General features: G+C 41.6%; 1 protein-coding gene across 5 annotated transcripts in view; it reads left to right on the forward strand.

The window, feature by feature from the left end:
• sipa1l1 (signal-induced proliferation-associated 1 like 1) overlaps positions 1-4,721 on the forward strand; it is an 82,444-nt gene extending 77,723 nt beyond the window's left edge. For 3 of the 5 annotated variants that reach the window (XM_066676441.1, XM_066676436.1, XM_066676437.1), the window contains 4 exons: positions 159-332; positions 815-923; positions 1,038-1,116; positions 1,761-4,721. In XM_066676441.1, the coding sequence (XP_066532538.1) occupies positions 159-332; positions 815-923; positions 1,038-1,116; positions 1,761-1,904 (506 nt within the window). In that variant the 3' untranslated portion in view covers positions 1,905-4,721. The remainder of the gene's footprint in view (positions 1-158; positions 333-814; positions 924-1,037; positions 1,117-1,760) is intronic. The other 2 variants (XM_066676439.1, XM_066676440.1) reach the window with 2 other exon arrangements.
• Positions 4,722-20,883: the final 16,162 nt, after the last annotated feature.

Raw genomic sequence — 20,883 nt, forward strand, 5'->3', positions numbered from 1 at the left:
TATCTATTATTTTGAAAAAGCAAATGTTTCCTCATCAGTGTGACACATGGGTCAATGTCCAGTCTCATCCCGCGCTGACTTGCCTCCATTCTAGTTTGTATGAGTGCTGAGTCAGCTCACACGCATTATGTCATGTTTTCTCATTGGCTGCACGTCAGGTGACCTCTCCGCATCTGACACCTCTCTAGCAGACCTGCACGAGCGCCAGAGACTCCCCTCTCCAGAGCTTGGCCTCATGCCCCTCCCCGACACAGATGCTGACAGCGGCTTGGACTGGACACACCTGGTAGATGCTGCCAACGCTTTCGAGGGTGAGGGGAGACCCCCACGCAGTGAGCTATTCTTCTACTCTCTTTATATTGCCTCAGGTTTCTCACAGTCCTGCACACCAGGCTGCCTTTATTATTATTATTATTATTATTATTATTGTTATTGTTATATAGATTTTTTTTTACGTGTGACACTGTTTCGCATAAAATTAGACAAAAAAACAAGTGCAAAGTAAGTGTCCTGAAAAAAAAATACATTTAAATGAGTTACATTTTTAAGCCTTTGAGGTGCAAAGACCTGTGTGAAACATATTGAACTTATTAATCATGTTACTAACATATCTTTCAGCATACTTTGATTAAATCTGCCTCTCCTTTATCATTTTTTTCATATTATCAACATCATTTCTCATTTACTTTTTTCATGTCTCTCGTTCTATTCTGTCATTCTATTTCTTTTTTTCATCCTTTCTTCCTTTTCTCTCTTTACTGTCTGTCTTTCTCTCTACCACTACTCACTCTATCTTCTCATGCCCCTCCCTCAGTCCAGAGAGGATTTATGTTCAGTTCTCAGGACATCAGTCATCGAGGTGAAAGCTCAGTAAGTTCTCAGCAACTGGACATTCCGCCAGTGCCCCATCGTCTCTCTCCCAAGTGAGTTCCTTGCTCCCTTCTGAACACACCACCACCTTGTCTTACTGACACAATGCCAGCCACTGGAATACATGCAGAAACCCTTAAACCATCTCTTTTGACCCTGTTCTGCAGTGAGATCCCTGTAGGGTTTGCTGGGAAGATTGCACAGCTGGAAGCCTTGGTGAAGATGTTGCAGGAGGACTTGAAGAAGGTGAAGGAAATACATCTTCCTCTAAAATATGGAAGACTCCTGTGTTAGACCACAGGCACATTGTTATTATAATCAAACACATGTCTTTAGATGAGCTTTATATTTACAGGAGCTGATGCAGTGTCGCTCTGAATAAGAGCTGCCAGCATAAATAAATTATATAAATATTCTTATGTCAGAAGTCCTGGGACTGCAATTCAGAACTCCATATGAGTTATAATTTATCATTTAAATTCTGTGATGAGACACATTTCTGGCAGAAATGTTCATTTTCTTATTACAATTAATGTAAATTTGAATGTATATCATCTAAAAAAAATTATATATTCCACCAGGTGGTGCTCTCGGTTTACAATTGGACCGAAAAACTAATGTCCTTTGATAAATCATTTTTAAAAAATGTACCATGTTTTCATCATTAATGCAGATACGCTGCCCCGCTGCTTTGAAATCTCTTACTGTCTTTCTTTTGGCGCATTTTGACGAATCCTCATCCTTTTGGCTTACTTCTGTGTTCTGATTCCCTTCAAGAACAGAAGTTATGATGAAACTTAAAATCTGTATCTGCTTATAAAACGACAGAAATATTTTTGGTATTTAATGTGTTCCCTTTGATCTATGTGGGTTTTTCCCTGTCTCTGCAGGAGAGAGAAGAAAAGCTGAAGCTGCAGGCTCAGATCAAGAGGCTGTGGGAGGACAACCAGAGGCTTCAAGAGGAATCCCAGAACTCAGCTGCCAAGCTCAAAAAGTTCACCGAGTGGGTCTTCAACACCATCGACCTGAACTGAGTCCACACCGGAGCGCTGGGGAGCAAAGAGGACGAGCCGGAGATCCCCCTCACTTCTCATTGTGTGCCCACCGGGACCGACACAAGCACAAATCTCCACTTTAAACACGTCAACACTTCCGTACAGACTATCCAGCATTTCCTGTTTTGGCTTACTGGAAACCAACACAGAAACGGCATTAAAAAAACACTCACGTTTTTGACAGAAAGAATCTTTGCTTCTTAATTATCTACAAAGGCCCTCTTGTGCTCCTCTGGAGGTTTGAGAACGCTTCTATTTCTGCTTAGATCTTTGACTTCTGCATCAACTGCACAGTTTTTGCAGTCAGTACTAGCCCCTGTTTTAAGCCCTCGGTTTGGGCAGCACTATTAAACCTGGCCCAAGTGCTGTGGGCATCACCCAGAGCCAGGAACTAACACAATTGAATAAATCAGTGATTCTGCTTTGCTTATTGCTCTGGGAGGGAAACATTTTGTGCTTTTAAGAACTATCCTCGCCATGTTGTGGTATTTTGCTGAGTCACTGTGGTTTCTGGGTTTTTTTCCTCTTCTCATTATTTTCTTCAACTGCTTCATTAATGGCAAGGTTGGCAGCGTTGTGGCAGGCAAATCTACAATGCAGAAGTTTTACATTGCAAAAGAAGGAAGCCACACACATTTCTGAGGTACCATGAAGTGAACTGGTCATGACCGTGAAGTACAGGACGGTGGTCTCTCATTCTGGTATTTTTTTTTTTTTTTCTTTTCAAAAGCAATAGCAGAAAGTCTGATCTTTCTGAGGCTTCTGCTGTGCCGGACTTTAAATGAAGTGTAATAATTTTGGCAGGATCTCTCTTACATAAAGCAGTTGGACATCTCAAGCATGCGGTACGAATGTAGACGATATTACAGTCTGAAGGATGGCTGATCAGGAATTGATAGACGAGTTTAATTTTTCGGGGAACAGGAAAGTGTTATTTATTTCATTTGTATTATAACTGAATAAGTTGCTCTATGCGTACAGTACAACATCAATGTTCATTTTCCAGACGTTAGGTTTTTTATTATTGTTATTAATATAATTATTATGATTATTTCTTTTCAGTAGAAATCAGCCCAATGCTGAGGATCTTTTTGTATGCTTGTGGTGCCCTAGCCTGCTATTGTTGTGTTGCCTTAGTGCCATCTAGTGGTGAACAGTGATCGTTTCACTCGACTTCTGCTATAATCTGTATTTCAGTTTGTGTTCAGATGTTTCAGAACCTACCTGCATTTGTCATTTCAAACTTTTAGTAAGCGTTAGAGCCACCCTGACCTTCTTTAACAGAAAATTGGGTCAGTATGTTGTTTGATCATTCCAGAGGAGGATGAAGAAATTGTCGTGTCATCCTGAGGAGGGAGAGAGAGAGAGAGTAGGAGGTTCTAAAAGTTCAGGAGCAAAAGAACAGCCAGTGGTGTAAGCTTGCTGAACCTCTCACACCTAGAGGACAAGGAACTTCCTGCTTACGTCGTCAGGACGGTGAGTAGTTTACTGTGTCTTAACAGGCCAGTGGGAGGCGGCCGTGTGATTACATGCCCACATTTTCATTTTAGCTGGCTTTGGCGTAACGGGTCAGGAACCGCAAAGCCTAGTGGAGAGTCTGGTGAGAGGAAAGGCTTAGTCAGCCAGCTTTGCAGTCAATAATCAATAGCAGTGAACAGCTGTGTGCTGTAATCTCCCACCCAATCACAGCACTGTTGCTTCTTTCATCAGTGCCAGCCGACATCTGATGTAACCTCCACCCACCCGCCTTCCAAACATAGTGGCGTTTTCTGACCGTGGAAAGGTCAATCCTCAAAGGCCACGCGCCTGCCCCCTGTTGCATTACTGACCGAATACCGCAGTAAGTACATGCACTACCGCTCTGTGGTTAGCAGGGTTTTTCTGAGTCGGCTCCGACAATACAGATGTCATTACAGTCCTGAGCTTTTCAAGATGCTTTATTTATCGCCGCCGGAACGAGCAACCCCAGAGTAACTGGAGCTGAATTGTTGTATTTGACAGTGAATGGAGATTATTGATTCTGTTCTAGGAATCATGCGATGCATCTCAACAGATTCCCTTCTGCTAGCAGCAGGTAAACAAACACTACTTACCCCCTATAGCTCTTCATTTCCCCTCCGCTGCAAATTCCAGCGTACATTTCCATTTCGTACGACGTAGGGGATGACAGCGCGTCTGAACGAATAAAACTACAATGACGTCCGCTTCTCCTCTATGCCTTCATTCCGTCAGAAGTCAGGAAGGTTTTAATGAGAGCGGTTCTGCGCTCAGCTGCTCTCGCGCTGCTGAGAATGTGATTTTTATTTTGAACGATTATCTCGAATCAAACTTTCCTTCTGCCTTTTTTTTTTTTTTTTTCATTTTGTTAAAAAAAGGTAAATATTGAAGACTATGGGAATGTGAATGTTAATTTTTTTTCTATCTGTTTTATTTAAGATTCCTTTGCACTGTAAGCTTTCTTTTTCATTTATTGAATAAATTTATTATCGCTAATGGTTAAAAATTGATGGAGCCACACAAACCAACCATGTCGGTCTTAACCCTGTTGCCTCTCCTGATGTGTGTTTGATGTCAATCCTGAGGAAGAGGAGGTCTGGGGGTCACAGCCCTCTTCTTTGCGTGCTGCCTTTAGAAAGTGTCAGTAGATGTTCCTCCTGGAAACCCTCTCGCCTTGACGTCTCTGAGGAGTTGTTTTTAACGATGTGCACATTTTAAAAGGAGCATTATATTTAACAAGAAGTACTGTTTACATATGCTGTTCATTTTATTTGTAAAGTGTAGAGGTTTAAAAAGATGATGATTTCCAGTGATAACAGTATTACATTTCATAAATAAATAAACGAAAACACACAAAAAAAACCTTTTTGCTGTAATTTTTCATGACGTGGTCTAAACCATAGGCTGTTGCTTGCTGCCTGCTCTGAGGTGTATACCCTGCCATTGCTTTCTGGGCCAATAAATTAATTTATATTCATAGGTGAATATCATGCGACGTCTCCTTGTGTTTATTGTTACAAAGCACTGCCTTTTCTTTTCGCGCTCGTCTCCTCTTCTCTACCAGCTTGATCCTGCTTCTGGACGTGTGGCTGAATTTGTTTTTCATGGTAGCAGCAAGGATAATTGCAGCTTTCAGTGAGTAATCAGTCAGGTCCATTGAAGAGGAGCCGAGGATCGCCCAGGGCTTCTACTGTTCCACACCCATTTCCTCTGATTGTCGCAGAAATTGTGAACACAGACCTTTAAACGACACTGTTAACAGTTTCAGCAGGTAGAGAAGGTTTTGTGCTTTATGTATTTTACCCCCTAATACCCACAGCCCACTTATTTTCATACAAACCCCATTTCCAGAATAGTTTGGGACATTTTCTAAAAATGTCATAGAACAGAAATCTGTAATTTTGTTATTTCACTTGAACCGTTATTTAACAGACAAAAGGACATAACCCATTTACAGTATTTAGGAATTGAAGCCTGCAATACGCACAGAATAAGCTTGGACACAGGTGTGTTTACCACTGAGTCCCATTTTGTTTCCTTTAAATATACTTTTTAATATTTTGGGGATTGAAGATGAGGATTGTTGCAGTTTTGAAAGTGCAGTATTTACCCATTCGTGCTGTTTACAAGACTTCAGCTGCTCAACACTCTGGTCATTGTCTGGTTCCCCTGTTTATGATGCACCGAACATGTTTGACAGGAGATGGCTCTGGATTGCAGGCAGACCAGGAAAGTGCACGCACTACAAAGCCATGCTTTTGTGCTGATTTTCTTGCTGAAATCACCATGGACGACCCAGGAAAAGACATTGCTTTCATAGCAGACTCTCTCTATATCCCAACATACAGGGGTTGGACAATGAAACTGAAACACCTGTCATTTTAGTGTGGGAGGTTTCATGGCTAAATTGAAGCAGCCTGGTGGACAATCTTCATTAATTGCACATTGCACCAGTAAGAGCAGAGTGTGAAGGTTCAATTAGCAGAGGGTAAGAGCACAGTTTTGCTCCAAATATTGCAATGCATACAACATTGTGTGACATACCAGAGTTCAAAAGAGGAACAAATTGTTGGTGCACGTCTTGCTGGCGCATCTGTGACCAAGACAGCAAGTCTCTGTGATGTATCAAGAGCCACGGTATCCAGGGTCATGTCAGCATACCACCAAGAAGGACAAAACACATCCAACAGGATTCACTGTGGACCCAAGAGGAAGCTGTCTGAAGTGAGGGATGTTCGGGTGCTGACCCGGATTGTATCCAAAAAACACAAAACCACGGCTGCCCAAATCACAGCAGAATTAAATGTGCACCTCAACTCTCCTGTTTCCACCAGAACTGTCCGTCGGGAGCTCCACAGGGTCAATATACACGGCCGGGCTGCTATAGCCACACCTTTGGTCACTCATGCCAATGCCAAACGTCGGTTTCAATGGTGCAAGGAGCGCAAATCTTGGGCTGTGGACAGTGTGAAATATGTCTCTGATGAGTCCAACCTTACTGTTTTCCCCACATCCGGGAGAGTCACGGTGTGGAGAAGCCCCAAAGAAGCATACCACCCAGACTGTTGCATGCCCGGAGTGAAGCATGGGGGTGGATCAGTGATGGTTTGGGCTGCCATATCATGGCATTCCCTTGACCCAATACTTGTGCTAGATGGGCGTGTCACTGCCAAGGACTACCGAACCATTCTGGAGGACCATGTGCATCCAATGGTTCAAACATTATATCCTGAAGGCGGTGCCGTGTATCAGGACGACAATGCACCAATACACACAGCAAGACTGGTGAAAGACTGGTTTGATGAACATGAAAGTGAAGTTGAACATCTCCCATGGCCTGCACAGTCACCAGATCTAAATATTATTGAGCCACTTTGGGGTGTTTTGGAGGAGCGAGTCAGGAAACGTTTTCCTCCACCAGCATCACGTAGTGACCTGGCCACTATCCTGCAAGAAGAATGGCTTAAAATCCCTCTAACCACTGTACAGGACTTGTATATGTCATTCCCAAGACGACTTGACGCTGCATCAGCCGCAAAAGGAGGCCCTACACCATACTAATTAATTATTGTGGTATAAAACCAGGTGTTTCAGTTTCATTGTCCAACCCATACCAATACCAATGGTGCCTGCTGAAAGTCACCCCTGCTGTGGACACTGATGCACACCAACTCTGACAGAGGTTTGCTTTTGCACCTATCGCTGATAGCAGTGAAGGGTCATGTTCTTTAACACAGGGAAACTGAACACCACACGTATTTCATCTGAGATGAGCTTATGCCCCTGAGAAATTCAAAGCATTTCTGCATAGAAATGATGCATGGCTTTCTCCTTGTGTTTTAGGTTGCATTTCTTTTTCTTTTTGCAGCGGTGGACTCTCGATTACCAATTTTTTTACTTCAAATACTCACAAACCAGTGTTTTCATATATGACAGCATTGCTGTCTGAGGGCCCGAAGGTCACACTCATTCAACACTGGTGTCCGGGCTTACCCTACAATGACTGGTCATGCACTTCATACTCATTCATGCACTACATACACATTCAGCAGATCCCGACTCCCTGAAACGTTTCAAGTTATTGTGGACTGTAGATGGTGAAAGACAACCAAATGACCCATCTGTGCTCACAGAGCCTTTGGAGGAAGCTCCTGCAATTTACACAGTACCCCAACTTTTCTGGAAATGGGATTTGCCCCGTTTTTCAAACCACAACCTGTTTAATGATGAATGTGCTCTACTCTGAAGCCGAGAGAACGACCCAGGAGTTTGTATTTTTGTGAAATGTTATGTTATAAACAAGTCATAAATTACCATAAGACACTCAGATGCTGTGGATATCAATTAAAAATGAACCGTTTCTATGTTTCTACAAAACAACAGTGTTCTAAATGATTCATAACCTTTCTCAGTGATCAATGGTAAAACCTTTAACTGCATCACGTGTCTCCTCCAGGACTTTGCACCACACTTGTTTTGTGATGATCTTTAGATCTTTGAGGTTGGAAGCCTTCCTTGCCAATAAGTGATAGAGAGAGATTGTCTCCATGTGTTTGCGTGGGTCGCTATTTTCCACCCACAGTCCAAAAACCAGATATAAATATATGATGAAATTATTTTATTTCATGTTATGAGGACTTAATTAGACACTAATTAGTACTGCTATTTTTTATCTGCAAAAGAGAATATAAGGTAAGAAAGTTAACATTGTTCTACTTGAGATGCATGTGTTTTTCAGCAGCTGCAGTGTTACACAGGGCCCACATCATTATAAACCTACTTTCCTTTTCCATTTCTAATAAAATAACAATTAATTTCAATTTGAACTGTTCTCTCATTCCTGCTTAAGCTTAATTTACTGCGTGTTTTAAATTGAGTTATTCCATTTATTAGTCTTGGGTGGCACTGCGGCACTGTTACTTCACAGCTCCAAAGAGAGCACAGTTCCACTGCTCCACACGTCAGTGCTGGTGTGCAGCTGTTCAAGCTTATTTCTGCTGGGATTATTCAAGCTGTACATGCTCAGTCATGAACATCTGTTTACATAATGCTGATGGCATGAATTAGTGGTATTTAGAAACGTTTATTTCATGGAGTGTGTGTGAGACCTGACTGAGTGCCAGTATGAAAGGCACACTGCCACCAGCCGCTGACTGTTTCTTCAGGCTTCGAATCAGGGGTTGAAAGTTTAGTTGGTTTTAAACTGAGAAAATGCGTGCTTATCTACACCGGAGTAAATGGAGGTAGATGTGTAAAAGGCTGGAGTGCACAGATTGAACAGGAAGGCTCTCAGCCCATGTACACAGCATGACCATTAGAGAGAGAACTGCCCACCTCTCAGACGGAGGAAGCCCTCCAGGAACTGCTGGAGGCGGCCTGAAATACGGGGCATGTGTTTATGTAGAACTAGCGAGGCTGCTGAAAGAAGAAAATACAAGTGTTCCTGCAGAGTCTTCATACTGCTGCCCTCAGTTCATTTTTGGTGAAAGACTTCATTTGCGTTAGATCACAAAGTCAAATCAGTGAACGTTCGAGTAAAGTTAATAGTAGTGCTGATCTTTTTTTTTTTATATCTGATGTGAATGACCCAGGAAAACTGGCTTACATCTGTGTTCAGAAATGTTTAAATGTGGAGAAACAGACAGCCCACATGTTTCAGTAAGTCTAATGATATCAGCTCTAAACTTTGTAAGGTTTGTGTGAGTTGAGCTGTGTTTGTGTTTATTTTGCTTATTCTTTAAGACATTATTAATTTAAAAGATATGGGAGGTGCCTGGAAAAGAAACTTTATAGTATATTTTCTCCATTTTTAATTTCCCCTCCGCTCAGGGCAGAGGCAGTGATACCTTTAAATTGATGAGCTAAACAGTTTCAATAAACACAATGTCTGTGACATTAAATATGGAGAAAGCCCTTTGAACGTCATGAACAATCTTAAAATGTCTTCAGGATTTTTAAGAAATTATGTAACATTTTATTTTATTCATTTATTATCTGTAAGCTCTTCTCCAGTTCAGGGTCGCGGCTGGTTCGGAGCCTACCCGGAATAATTGGGAATACACCCTCAAGGGGATGCCAATTCTTCACAGGGTGACAAACACACATTCACACCTGTGGACACTTTGAATCACCTATCCACCAACAAACGTGTTTTTGGAGCGTGAGAGGAAACCGGAGCACCCGGAGGAAACCCACGCAGACACAGGGAGAACACAACAAACTCCTCACAGACAGTCACCCGGAGGAAACCCACGCAGACACAGGGAGAACACAACAAACTCCTCAGACAGTCACCCGGAGGAAACCCACGCAGACACAGGGAGAACACAACAAACTCCTCACAGACAGTCACCCGGAGGAAACGCACGCAGACACAGGGAGAACACACCAAACTCCTTACAGACAGTCACCCGGAGGAAACCCACACAGACACAGGGAGAACACACCAACTCCTCACAGACTGTCACCCGGAGCGGGACTCAAACCCACAACCTCCGGGTCCCTGGAGCTGTGCGACTGCACCACTCTCTCGCCCCATATGTAACATGAAATGACAATTTTTTATTGTTTTATTTTTATGTAATGAAGCTGAAGGTATGGTAGGATGATGGTGGATGAACACAGAAGATGAACTACTTAGTTAACACACTGTGGTAATAAATATTATTACCTTCATATAGTGTCACTATCTCAGTTTGAATGGTGCAGGCAAAGCTCGCATAATCTCCAATCTTAACAGCTCCACGTGAGCCTAACGTCATTATTTGCCCCCTGCACTGAGCAGGTGAACAGCATACTTTGATTGAGCTCCATCCAATGCCTTTCTGATGATTTGTAGTGGGGGTTCAATAAATTGATCCAGAACCAATCACCCAGCATCAGTACCTGACCTCACTAATGCTCTGGTGATTGACTGCAGTCAAAGAAAGAAATGTTCTAGCATCTAGTGTAAATTATTTCCAGAAGAGTAGGGGCTGCTAGTGCAGCCCTAAAAATACCTTTGATTTTAGAAGAAATGAGCAGTGTATTATTAGACACTGCGTATTTGTGAAGTCAGCATTCTGAGAAAATACATCTTCAAAAAGTATGAATGTGATTTCCCACGGAACAGCAAGTCAGCATTTGTTGACGAATGAGAGTCAGGAAAATGTCCATGTCTATGAATGAAGTTTGAAATTTAATTTTGAAAGAGAGAAAATAGGTTTTATATTCATTCAATTTAATACACAACTCTAAACAACTCTAACTCTAAACAAGTTCTGGTGAAAATGACTCATCTTTTGCTATTTGTATGTCATTTAAAATTAATAATTTAAAACTGTTGTCCATAACTTCACATTCATAAGTGTGAAGTGCCACTCTCATGAAGTTCTTTCAGTTACTGCTAATAGTGCCCGCTTGTGAATAATCTTCCTCAATCACTGCGCAAGGAAGGCAACTCAACCTGGAGGGGGTGCCAGTCCTTCGCAGGTTGATACACGCTCACACATTCACTCACACACTCACACCTATGGACATGGAGGAAACCCACACTGACACAGGGAGTACACACCAAACTCCTCAAAGACAGTCACCCAAAGTGGGGCTTGAACCCACAACCCCAGGACCATGGAGCTGCGTGACATCAACCCTGCCTGCTGCACAAATTATAAACAAAAGAGCTTTCATTTAAAACTGCAGGTAGAAGCAGCCTCGATGGCTGTATAGGTCATGGAGGTGTCCCACAAAGCAGGTTTTCAGAATTTGCTGGATATCTTAAGCCCAAAATGTATGTCTAATGTCCCCTCTGTTTCTACTGAATAGGCTTAAGTGAGAAATCCTACTTTGTGGAAGAGCTCCAAACATTCTATAACACTGATATGTGTTTGCTGACACTGACAAATAGATAGAAGCTAAAATTACATTTATAATTAAAAATAATTAGACATTAAAATCTGTACATTTTGATTTGCAGTGACATTTCTGATGTAGCTCTCGGTGGAGGACGTTGGGCTTGTGTGTACTAGCACTTAAATGTGATGGACAACTGTTTCCTGTGTTAAAGCCAGGAGGATATATATGTAAAAGCATGCATTGGACCACTGCAGATGTGGACGCCCTGTAGATGGACGATGACTATGAAATTTTAATGTGGCTTGGCTTTGAAGGGCCCAAGACAGTGTCCATTTGTGCTGATGGCTGCAGTTGATTGTGGTTGTGGGTGGGTGTGGGTGTGTATGTAAGAACATGCTGATAGTGAGATTGTGTGTTTGGGTGAATTGTTGGTGACAGAAATACGATGAACAATGACACCGTATTGTGGGAAAAAATGGGGAAACCTCCTGGAGGTTGAGCTCAGTTGCAAGTTCAAACCATGCTCCCTGCTGGAAATTTAATACATGCTTCTTATTAATTAATAAGAAAGGCTTTTTACAGGCTTTTATTACAGGTCTCAGTTCATTGTTGACTTGGCAGCATCTACTGCAGCCTCTGTGAAGTGCTTCTGTGGAGCTGGAAAGGTTGCATGGTTAAAGGGCTTTGTGATGTTGATTCTTGAATCAATCTGTACACTTTAAAACAAGCTTGTCTACTTTTTATTTTGAAACCAAGGGGATTAACAAGGAGTTTGTGTGCTTTTGGTGCAGTATGATTCTCCAAAGTCTCTTCTCTGAGGACTAAATGCTGAAACACTTGCAGTGAGTATTTGATGATATTCAGCATTAAAGATGACATACAGAAAGAACCCTCCAAATGCTGAAAATCATGAACTGAGATGAGGATATTGCTATATGAGGATATTCCATATATGGGTAATATTATTGTTTTTGCTGTTTCAGATTAATTAAAGTGGAGTCTCTAAATGGATGTCTGGATGTCCAAGTGATGTTTGGAAAATCAAGTGGGCTTTATAGATAATTGGAAACATTTCGAGTCTTATAGGTAGGGATGGTGTCCACCCCACATGGGAGGGTGCTGCATGGCACATACTTTCTTGCAGCATGGCACATAGTCTTTTAGTTAGTCAGCAGAGTAACATAAACAGCTGCTGACAGTCCAGAGCCAGGACCAAGCCACAGACAGACAGGCTAAATCGACTGTCTGTGAACTGCCTTTGCCTCAAATTAAATGTAAACGTAGAAAAAACCTCAATCAGCCCATTTCAACAAACTAATCAATATTCAGATGATAGCAACAACACCTCAGATCTAAAGTTTGGGTTACTCAGTATAAGATCACTAAACTCAAAAGCAGTCATCTTAAATGAAATTATAAGTGATTTGATGTTTTCTGTTAACCCGGTTAACATGGGTTAGACCGGATGAATATTCAGCACTAAATGAAGCCATCCCTCTAAACTATAAATTATGGACATAGCCCAGATTATCAGGCATAGGAGGTGGAGTATGTGTAATCTACCAAAATACCATAGATATCAGTCAGAAACAGTGTAAAACCTTCACTTTTTTCAAGGTCACAAAAAAGAATGCATTTTCATTATGTAACATTTACAGACAACCAGGTCCCTACTCAGAATTCTTAAAAGGATTTTGTGATTTTGCTGCAAACCTAGCTGTGTGCATTGATGCAGTTATAGTTATATGAGATTTCAATATCCATTTTGAGAAGGCAGATGACCCACTAAAAAGGCATTTACTTCAATCCTAAACTCTGTTGGCATTACTCAAAATTTAAGTAAACTTCAACTAGTTCAAAATGCTGCACCCAGGTTCCTCTCTAAAACTAGAACATTTGATCATATCAGGCCAGTTCTATCAACACTTCATTGGGTGCCTGTTAAATTCTTTTAATTTACGTATAAAGCTCTCCATAGGTTCTCTCCTGAATACCTGCAAGACCTTATTTCCTATTAGGAGCCACCACGATTGCTCAGATCACAGAGTACTGTTTGTTAATTGTTCCCAGAACTCAGAAGGTCTCAGCTGGGGGAAGGTCATTTCTTATAAAGCCCCCCAACTCTGGAACGATCTTCCAGAAAATGTTCAGAACCCAGACACAATTGCAATCTTAAAATCTAGGCTGAAAATACATTTGTTCAGTCTAGCTTTTGGTAGTTAATTCTCCTCTATAGATAAAGGCGATAGATCCAGGGGGTCCATGGACACAGGGAAATATAGTAAACTCAGACACTGGTGCTGTTGTTCCCACCACTTCACGCAATCATTCAGGTTTGTCAACAGTGGAGCGGAGGGATGCCAATGTTTCAGGATGCTCCTGTGTCTGTGTGTCCTTCTGGTTCTCTGTTGTAGTCTCTAAAGCTGTCAAAGTCAGATCTGCCTGAGTCATTAGCCACAGTCTGGAAATGTTCACATGTTGTACATGCACCCAAACAGAGCAAAACTATTTCCATCTCCCTACATTTTTCAGAATAAACAACTGCCCACCTGTCCAACTGGACACTAATGGATGACTTACTGTTGAGCCCTTCTGCTACCTGCTTCAGACCAGTTGCCCATGATCCATCTACCGCCACTTGACTTAGACTAGCTGCCCACCCTACATTGAAGTTTTCATGGACTCCTAATTAGTACTACTACTACTACAAATAATAATAATATTGTAATCATTGTTTGCTTTATAGGGTGCGGCACATTGGCACAGCAGGTAGTGTCGCAGTCACACAGCTCCAGGGGTCTGGAGGTTGTGGGTTCGATTCCCGCTCCAGGTGACTGTCTGTGAGGAGTTGGTGTGTTCTCCCCGTGTCTGCGTGGGTTTCCTTCAGGTGCTCCGGTTTCCTCCCACAGTCCAAAAACATACGTTGCAGGTGGATTGGCGACTCAAAAGTGTCCGTAGGTGTGAGTGCGTGTGTGTCTGTGTTGCCCTGTGAAGGACTGGTGCCCCCTCCAGGGTGTATTCCCGCCTTGCGCCCAATGATTCCAGGTAGGCTCTGGACCCACCGTGACCCTGACTTGGATAAGCAGTTACAGATAATGAATGAATGAATGTTTGCTTTATATAAACTATGATTTTATCAGTACACATGAGCATAACAGCAGACCAATGTGATGTATAAGGTCCTTTTATTTTTGTCAATAATTTGTAGGTAGATTGACCAGAGGAGGATAGATCGCCCCTTGTGATCCTTGGTTCCTCCCAAGGTTTCTTCCTCAGCTCTTAGGGAGTTTTTCCTTGCCACTGTCGCCCCTGTCCCCACTCACCTGGGGGTTTTACACTTCGTGTTAAAACTTTGTCTTTACAGAAATTCTGTGAAGATGCTTTGTGACAACATCAGTGATTTGATGAGGCACAGAAACATGGGTCAGACCAGATGAATATTCCGCACTAAATGAAGCCACCCCTCTAGACTATAATTATGTACATAGCCCAAGATAATCAGGCAAAGGAGGTAGAGTATGAGTAATCTACCAAAATACCCTAGATATCAGTCAGAATCCTGAGTTACAAATGGGTTTCTATGGTAAAATTAAACAGTGAATAAAAACATACAGACAAGTAAACAAACCAGAGAGAAAAAAGTTTCCCCACAATTAATGTTGCCTTTAAAGTGCATTAATCAGGTACTCATATCGGATGATTAGCATTCGATCACAGATACAACTGCCTTCATATTTAACTCCTGAAAATGCTGTGTCTCTGCTGCCAGTCCAATGCTGGGAGGTTTAATATAATTCTAACCCATGCTTGGCATGTGCAGCTTCTCAATGATGCCTGTTCATGTCAGCAATGGGTGCACATTGAGGTGCTCAAATTCACTAATAGGAGTAGTCAGGATATTACATGTTCAGTTGATAGAGTTTTTGCTGCGGTCTTGGTGATCACTCACAAATGAGCTTTGTTTCTGCTCTTGTACAAGGGTGTATTGGTTTCTGATGATTGACATTCTTTTTAAATAACCACTGGTGTTACTTTGGTTTAAGCCCTGTCTATACAACGCCTGTAATTTGATCCTCAGTGAACACAGGTTCTCAGGGGGTGGCTTAAAAACCATCCAACTTCTGCTTGGCAAAAAAAGAAAAGTTTTAAAGACTAGTGCAAACGCAGCTTCAGCATTAGTCCACTCATTAGCTCTTAACAGAAAAAAAAACAGGATTAAACAAAGAAGTGCTCCAGTTCTTTACCTTGGAGTGCTTCCCTGGGAAATCGACTTAAACATGAAAGAGGCCCTTTAAGTTCAAAATAAAGTTAAAGTCTGAAAGGATCTACTTGTAAGTGCATTTAAAATTGAAGGAGAATATAAAACTCAGCTCCAGAGCAAAGAAACACTATATAAACCACTAAATTACTGCATGTGAGTACATGGTAAACAGTGGGAACTGTCACAAACAAATTGTTCAAAGCTCTTTTATCATGTGAACTGACAGCTATGAGAAGACTAATGAGTAGGAAAGTGGATTTTGGAAGCACCAGAGCTTAGTTGTAAATAAAATATTTTTATAGACACTGTACAAATCTTAGGGCCTTCTAGACCTTCAGGAAACGCCTCAGGTATAAAACGATGTCTGTAATTTGTACTTCATTTTAATTTGAGTGATAATGCTAGTACTGTTCACATTTTATTGTTTGTTATAAGGTTTGATAAGGTTTGGAAATACAATGGTTAAAAATCTTTACATGCCCAGTTCTCAGTATTATCTGGGGTAGAAATAGCCAAAGAAAGCTCCCCCATTGCTTAGGTCTTCAGAATCTAAACTGATGGCACATTTGTGATGCTGTGGTTGGACAGAAAATGACAGATTTAGTACAGTATCTCTAGAAAGTATAAATCTACCGCTGCAGTCCAGAGATATTTAAACCACACTGTGTATGAACGTGATACATGATGTTGCAAAAAATAGATACAAATTTAAATGTTTTTATCATACTCTGACCTAGTTCATTAGCATTGGTTTATTTTATTTTTATATTTTTATAGTACTAGAATCTCATAGGAGTGCTGGCAGAAATTATAGTTATTCTAAAGGTGTTTTTCCCCTTTATTTTGTCTCCATTTTGATATTTTGACATTCATGACCCAAACTAAATACCTCACACTTAAAGTCACAGCTCTCCATTAATGTTGAATACAACCCTTCCACGTCATGCTGAATGTTTTCATCTACACAGGAACAAGTAGAACTCAGCAGGTAACTGAGCTTCTTCCTGATGAATTCATCTGATGTCGGAGCTGACTGCAATGATACAGAAGTATGTTGTTCTATACTGAGCTTATGAGAATCAATCTGACTCCCCCACCTTTCTCTCAGTTTTGGATGTTCTTTTTCTGCAGTGTTCACATCCAGCTTGGGCTGCATCCAAAAATTTCATAATCAGAAGTCTGGCAGATCAACTTCTGGTACAGCTTCAGATATCAGCATGTGCGTTTGATGAAAGAACAGATGCTGCACATAAAAAAAGAGGGATGAAACACTCATGCTGGGCAGGAGTTTTATTTATATATTTGCAAAAAGAAAAACAACTGCAGGTTTTTGTGGAAAATGTTGTAGAGTACATTATATGTCCAAAAAGGGCAGATGCAAAATAGAATAGTCTAATGGAATGAGAGGCTCTGGAGCATCCTATTCATATGGAAGGTTGCTAGTTTGATTCCCACAACGAGTAGGAACATCCATCACTAAAGTTCCATTTGAGCATGGGACCTAACCCCAAAATGCTCCCCAGGACCTGTGTGTGTGTGTGTGTGTGTGTGCTTAGTCAGCATCTAAAAAAAGAAAGGTGGATATTATGGTAAGAAAACTCTGTTGCTCCAAGCCAAAATCTCACTACAGATTCACACACAGTTTAAATCTTTAAGTGATAGTACACAATAAATCAAATAAATTTCCCATTAAAATGGGAAATGCCCTGTTTTTGATCTTTCTCTGGGGCTGTGGTGTGTGTGCAAATCCCAAATCTTTAGCTTACTTAGGTGTCCTCGGACTGAACCTCTTGGATTCCTCTCAGTGTCAGTGTGCGATAGTTATAATAGTAATGTGCAACAACGTACAAAGAAACGTGTGTTCTGCATTTAACCCATCTGTGGCAGTGAACACACACACATATTAGTGCACTGGGGGCTGTGAACACACACCCAGGGCAGCCATCTCTGGTGCCAGGGTAGCAGTTGTGTGTTTGGTGCCTTGCTCAAGGGCCCCACAGTTGTGGATTGAGGGAGGAGGACAGTGCTGTTCCTTCACCAAACACATAGCTTGTGGCTCCTGGTATCAATGCATTTGTTTTTCTGGCTCTGTTTGTCAGATAGATTGGCGACCCCTGAGATAAGATTAGATTAAATCCTCTCCATAAGAGTTGAGGTTGTTACTACAGCAACTGTGGGAAGGATGGACAGGTGTCAAAAAAATTCTTAACCATGTTTTCTTACAGTGTGATTGAATAACCCAAGAGCACCAGTACAGTTGATGGATTCTTATATGTGGAGCATAGGGCATGAAAACAACCAGAAGGTGTGTATGAACACTTCCTGTAGATCCCGGGAAAGTGCCGCTTACAGAATACGATAAGGAAGGCTTTTGGCATTGATAAATAGACCTCTTATGGATGCTCTGCTCTCAGCTGAGTTGTTTCTTGAGCATGTGTTGATAACGAAGCTCACCTCCACAGTGCAGTGGATTGGGGAATTGGTCAGTCTCTAAAACAGGCACTGCATTACTCCCTGTGAAGTGCTTACTGTTGTTTTTTTACCCATTGAGTGGAAGCAGACTTCTAAAGCCTATGGGAAACAACAGTTCAGAGTAGATCAGCTTTATCCAATGAATTGAACGCAACATTTGCATTACCAAAGATGATCTGGAAGTGTGCACTGAAATGTCAGAAATTAAATCCAATCCCCAGATATTATTTCACTGTTGAGTTCAGCTACTTTTACTTTTTAACACACATTTTTTCATCACTATAGAAAAGCATTGTCAAAAGCATGAGATGCTCCAATCTCATGCTCAGTGCCAAGTGTGGGCAAGAGAAGTAAAAAAAAAAACACCAAGCACTGAGCTGTGGGGCAGAAACCCTGTTCTCTGAAGTAATGGGTTATCATCCAACATCAGCACCTGATATGGCTAATGTCCTAATGGCTGCCATTACATTCTCCCAGCTATGTTTCCGAATATAGTGTGAAGCCCTTCTTCAAGAATAGAAACTGTTGAAAATGCATGTCTTTTCAGACAAAATGTTGGAAGAGTCAGTGTTTGGCAAGTGAATTGGCAGTGATATTCTGAAAATATTCAAATGATTTGAGTTTTCATGTAGACGCAAAGCAAAATTAACACTTTATTTTCAGCCAAGAACACACACACACATACACAAACTGACGCATGCTCACCCATACACACACATGTAAATCTAAATTCAGAGATGGGTGCTTTCTGCAGATCACTGTTAATGGCACTGAAATAACCTTTTTTTGCCAGTTGTACGTTGTCTTTGAAAAATGGCACAGCCTTTAACAGAAAATTATTGTTAAATTGAGTTTACTTGGGTTTACTTCCCTCAGCTCACAATCACCACAGAGATTACTCCCTCAACTCACAATCACCTCAGAGATTACTCCCTCAGCTCACAATCACCTCAGAGATTACTCCCTCAGCTCACAATCACCTCAGAGATTACTCCCTCAACTCACAATCACCTCAGAGATTACTCCCTCAGCTCACAATCACCACAGAGATTACTCCCTCAGCTCACAATCACCTCAGAGATTACTCCCTCAACTCACAATCACCACAGAGATTACTCCCTCAGCTCACAATCACCACAGAGATTACTCCCTCAGCTCACAATCACCACAGAGATTACTCCCTCAGCTCACAATCACCTCGGTGTTTACTCCCTCAGCTCACAATCACCACAGAGATTACTTCCTCAGCTCACAATCACCTTGGTGTTTACTCCCCTCAGCTCACAATCACCTCAGAGATTACTCCCTCAGCTCACAATCACCTCAGAGATTACTCCCTCAGCTCACAATCACATTGGGGTTTACTCTCCTCAGCTCACAATCACCACAGAAATGACTCCCTCAGCTCACAATCACCACAAAGATGACTTCCTCAGCTCACAATCACCTCGGTGTTTACTCCCCTCAGCTCACAATCACCTCAGAGATTACTCCCTCAGCTCACAATCACCACAGAGATTACTCCCTCAGCTCACAATCACCCCAGAGATTACTCTCTAATATATAATCAATATATGTTTGGGGTCTTGCCAAAATACTATTATTTATATAGTTTAGTGTCTTTTGCCTGAGCAGAGAACCCAGTCTGCTGAGGGGAGGGCAATGATGTTATCCATTTCAGTACACCACCAGGAACCTGAGAGGCCTGGAGTGGGAGTGGTCTTTTGACCTATTCTTTGTTTCATGCTGCTGTGATGAACACACTTCTGTAGAGTGGAGCTGACCCTATCTGAGACACTTACGCAGCTGCTCTTATCTCCTTGGACACACACTCTCAGACAGCCTTGACCCTTCAGCCAGTGTCCAGAGCTCTATTACCTGCCCTTTACTGCTCTACAGCAGCCTTTGCATTTATGAGTCACATTAGTCTGGGCTGGGACTGAGCAGTCTCTCTCTCTCTCTCTCTCTCTCTCTCTCTGTCTCTCTCTCTCTCTCTCTCTCTCTCCTTCCTTATCACACACACAAACCTCATCTTTTCTTTCTTTCTGTCTTTCTTTCTTTGCCTGTCTGTGTTTCTGTTTCTCCCCTCCCTCACCATCATTTCTCCCTGTGGGTGTATGAGAGCCACTAGTGTTTCCCCCTCCAATTAGAACCGAGGAAGTGAGATGTACTGCATCACTGATGTCCAACTGCCCTGAGCATGTGACTCTGACAACTGTTATTAATTCAGTAAAACAGCAAGAATATAAATCTGTTATTAATCTTGTCACTGAGCAATGTTTGATGTGTGATATATAGTCAGTATCAGTGTGCTAGAGCCTCATGATATTGATTTGTAGATGTAGTGATAGAGGGTCATAGACTGTCGGGCTAAATTAACGTATTTAATACAAGCTGCACAGAAACAGAAACAACCACATATTATTTAAATTCATACCTCAGTATTTACTCTGGCCACCTTTCTTCACAGATTCCATTCTAACGTTGGGCTACTTTGTTTTTCAGAGAAATCTGCAGAGAAATTTTCGTCACTGAAGTTGGTTGCTTTTTTATTTTGCTTCTCACAATTGGGTTCAGTGACACTGAGGTCTGGGCTCTGGGGTCCCAGGACAAGACTGCTAATATTACACGACCCTGTCACTGGTTGTTCTTCCTTGGATTATTTTCGTTTGGTTCTGGAGATGCTCTGACCAAAATATATTTAAATATTTGTACTATCACAGTTTGACCTTTGTCAAAGTCACTCTGATCTTTGTACTGGTTGTAACTAAAACCTGTTAAGGTGCACAGCACTCTTTACACATGCATATGCACTTTACCTACAAACGTGCACATGCATTCATACCACTGTACTCCTTAACTTCCTCTATTTAGTGTTTTTCTTTACTTTCTCTG

The sequence above is a fragment of the Hoplias malabaricus genome, chromosome 7 (assembly GCF_029633855.1).
Source record: "Hoplias malabaricus isolate fHopMal1 chromosome 7, fHopMal1.hap1, whole genome shotgun sequence".
Taxonomy (NCBI): domain Eukaryota; kingdom Metazoa; phylum Chordata; class Actinopteri; order Characiformes; family Erythrinidae; genus Hoplias; species Hoplias malabaricus.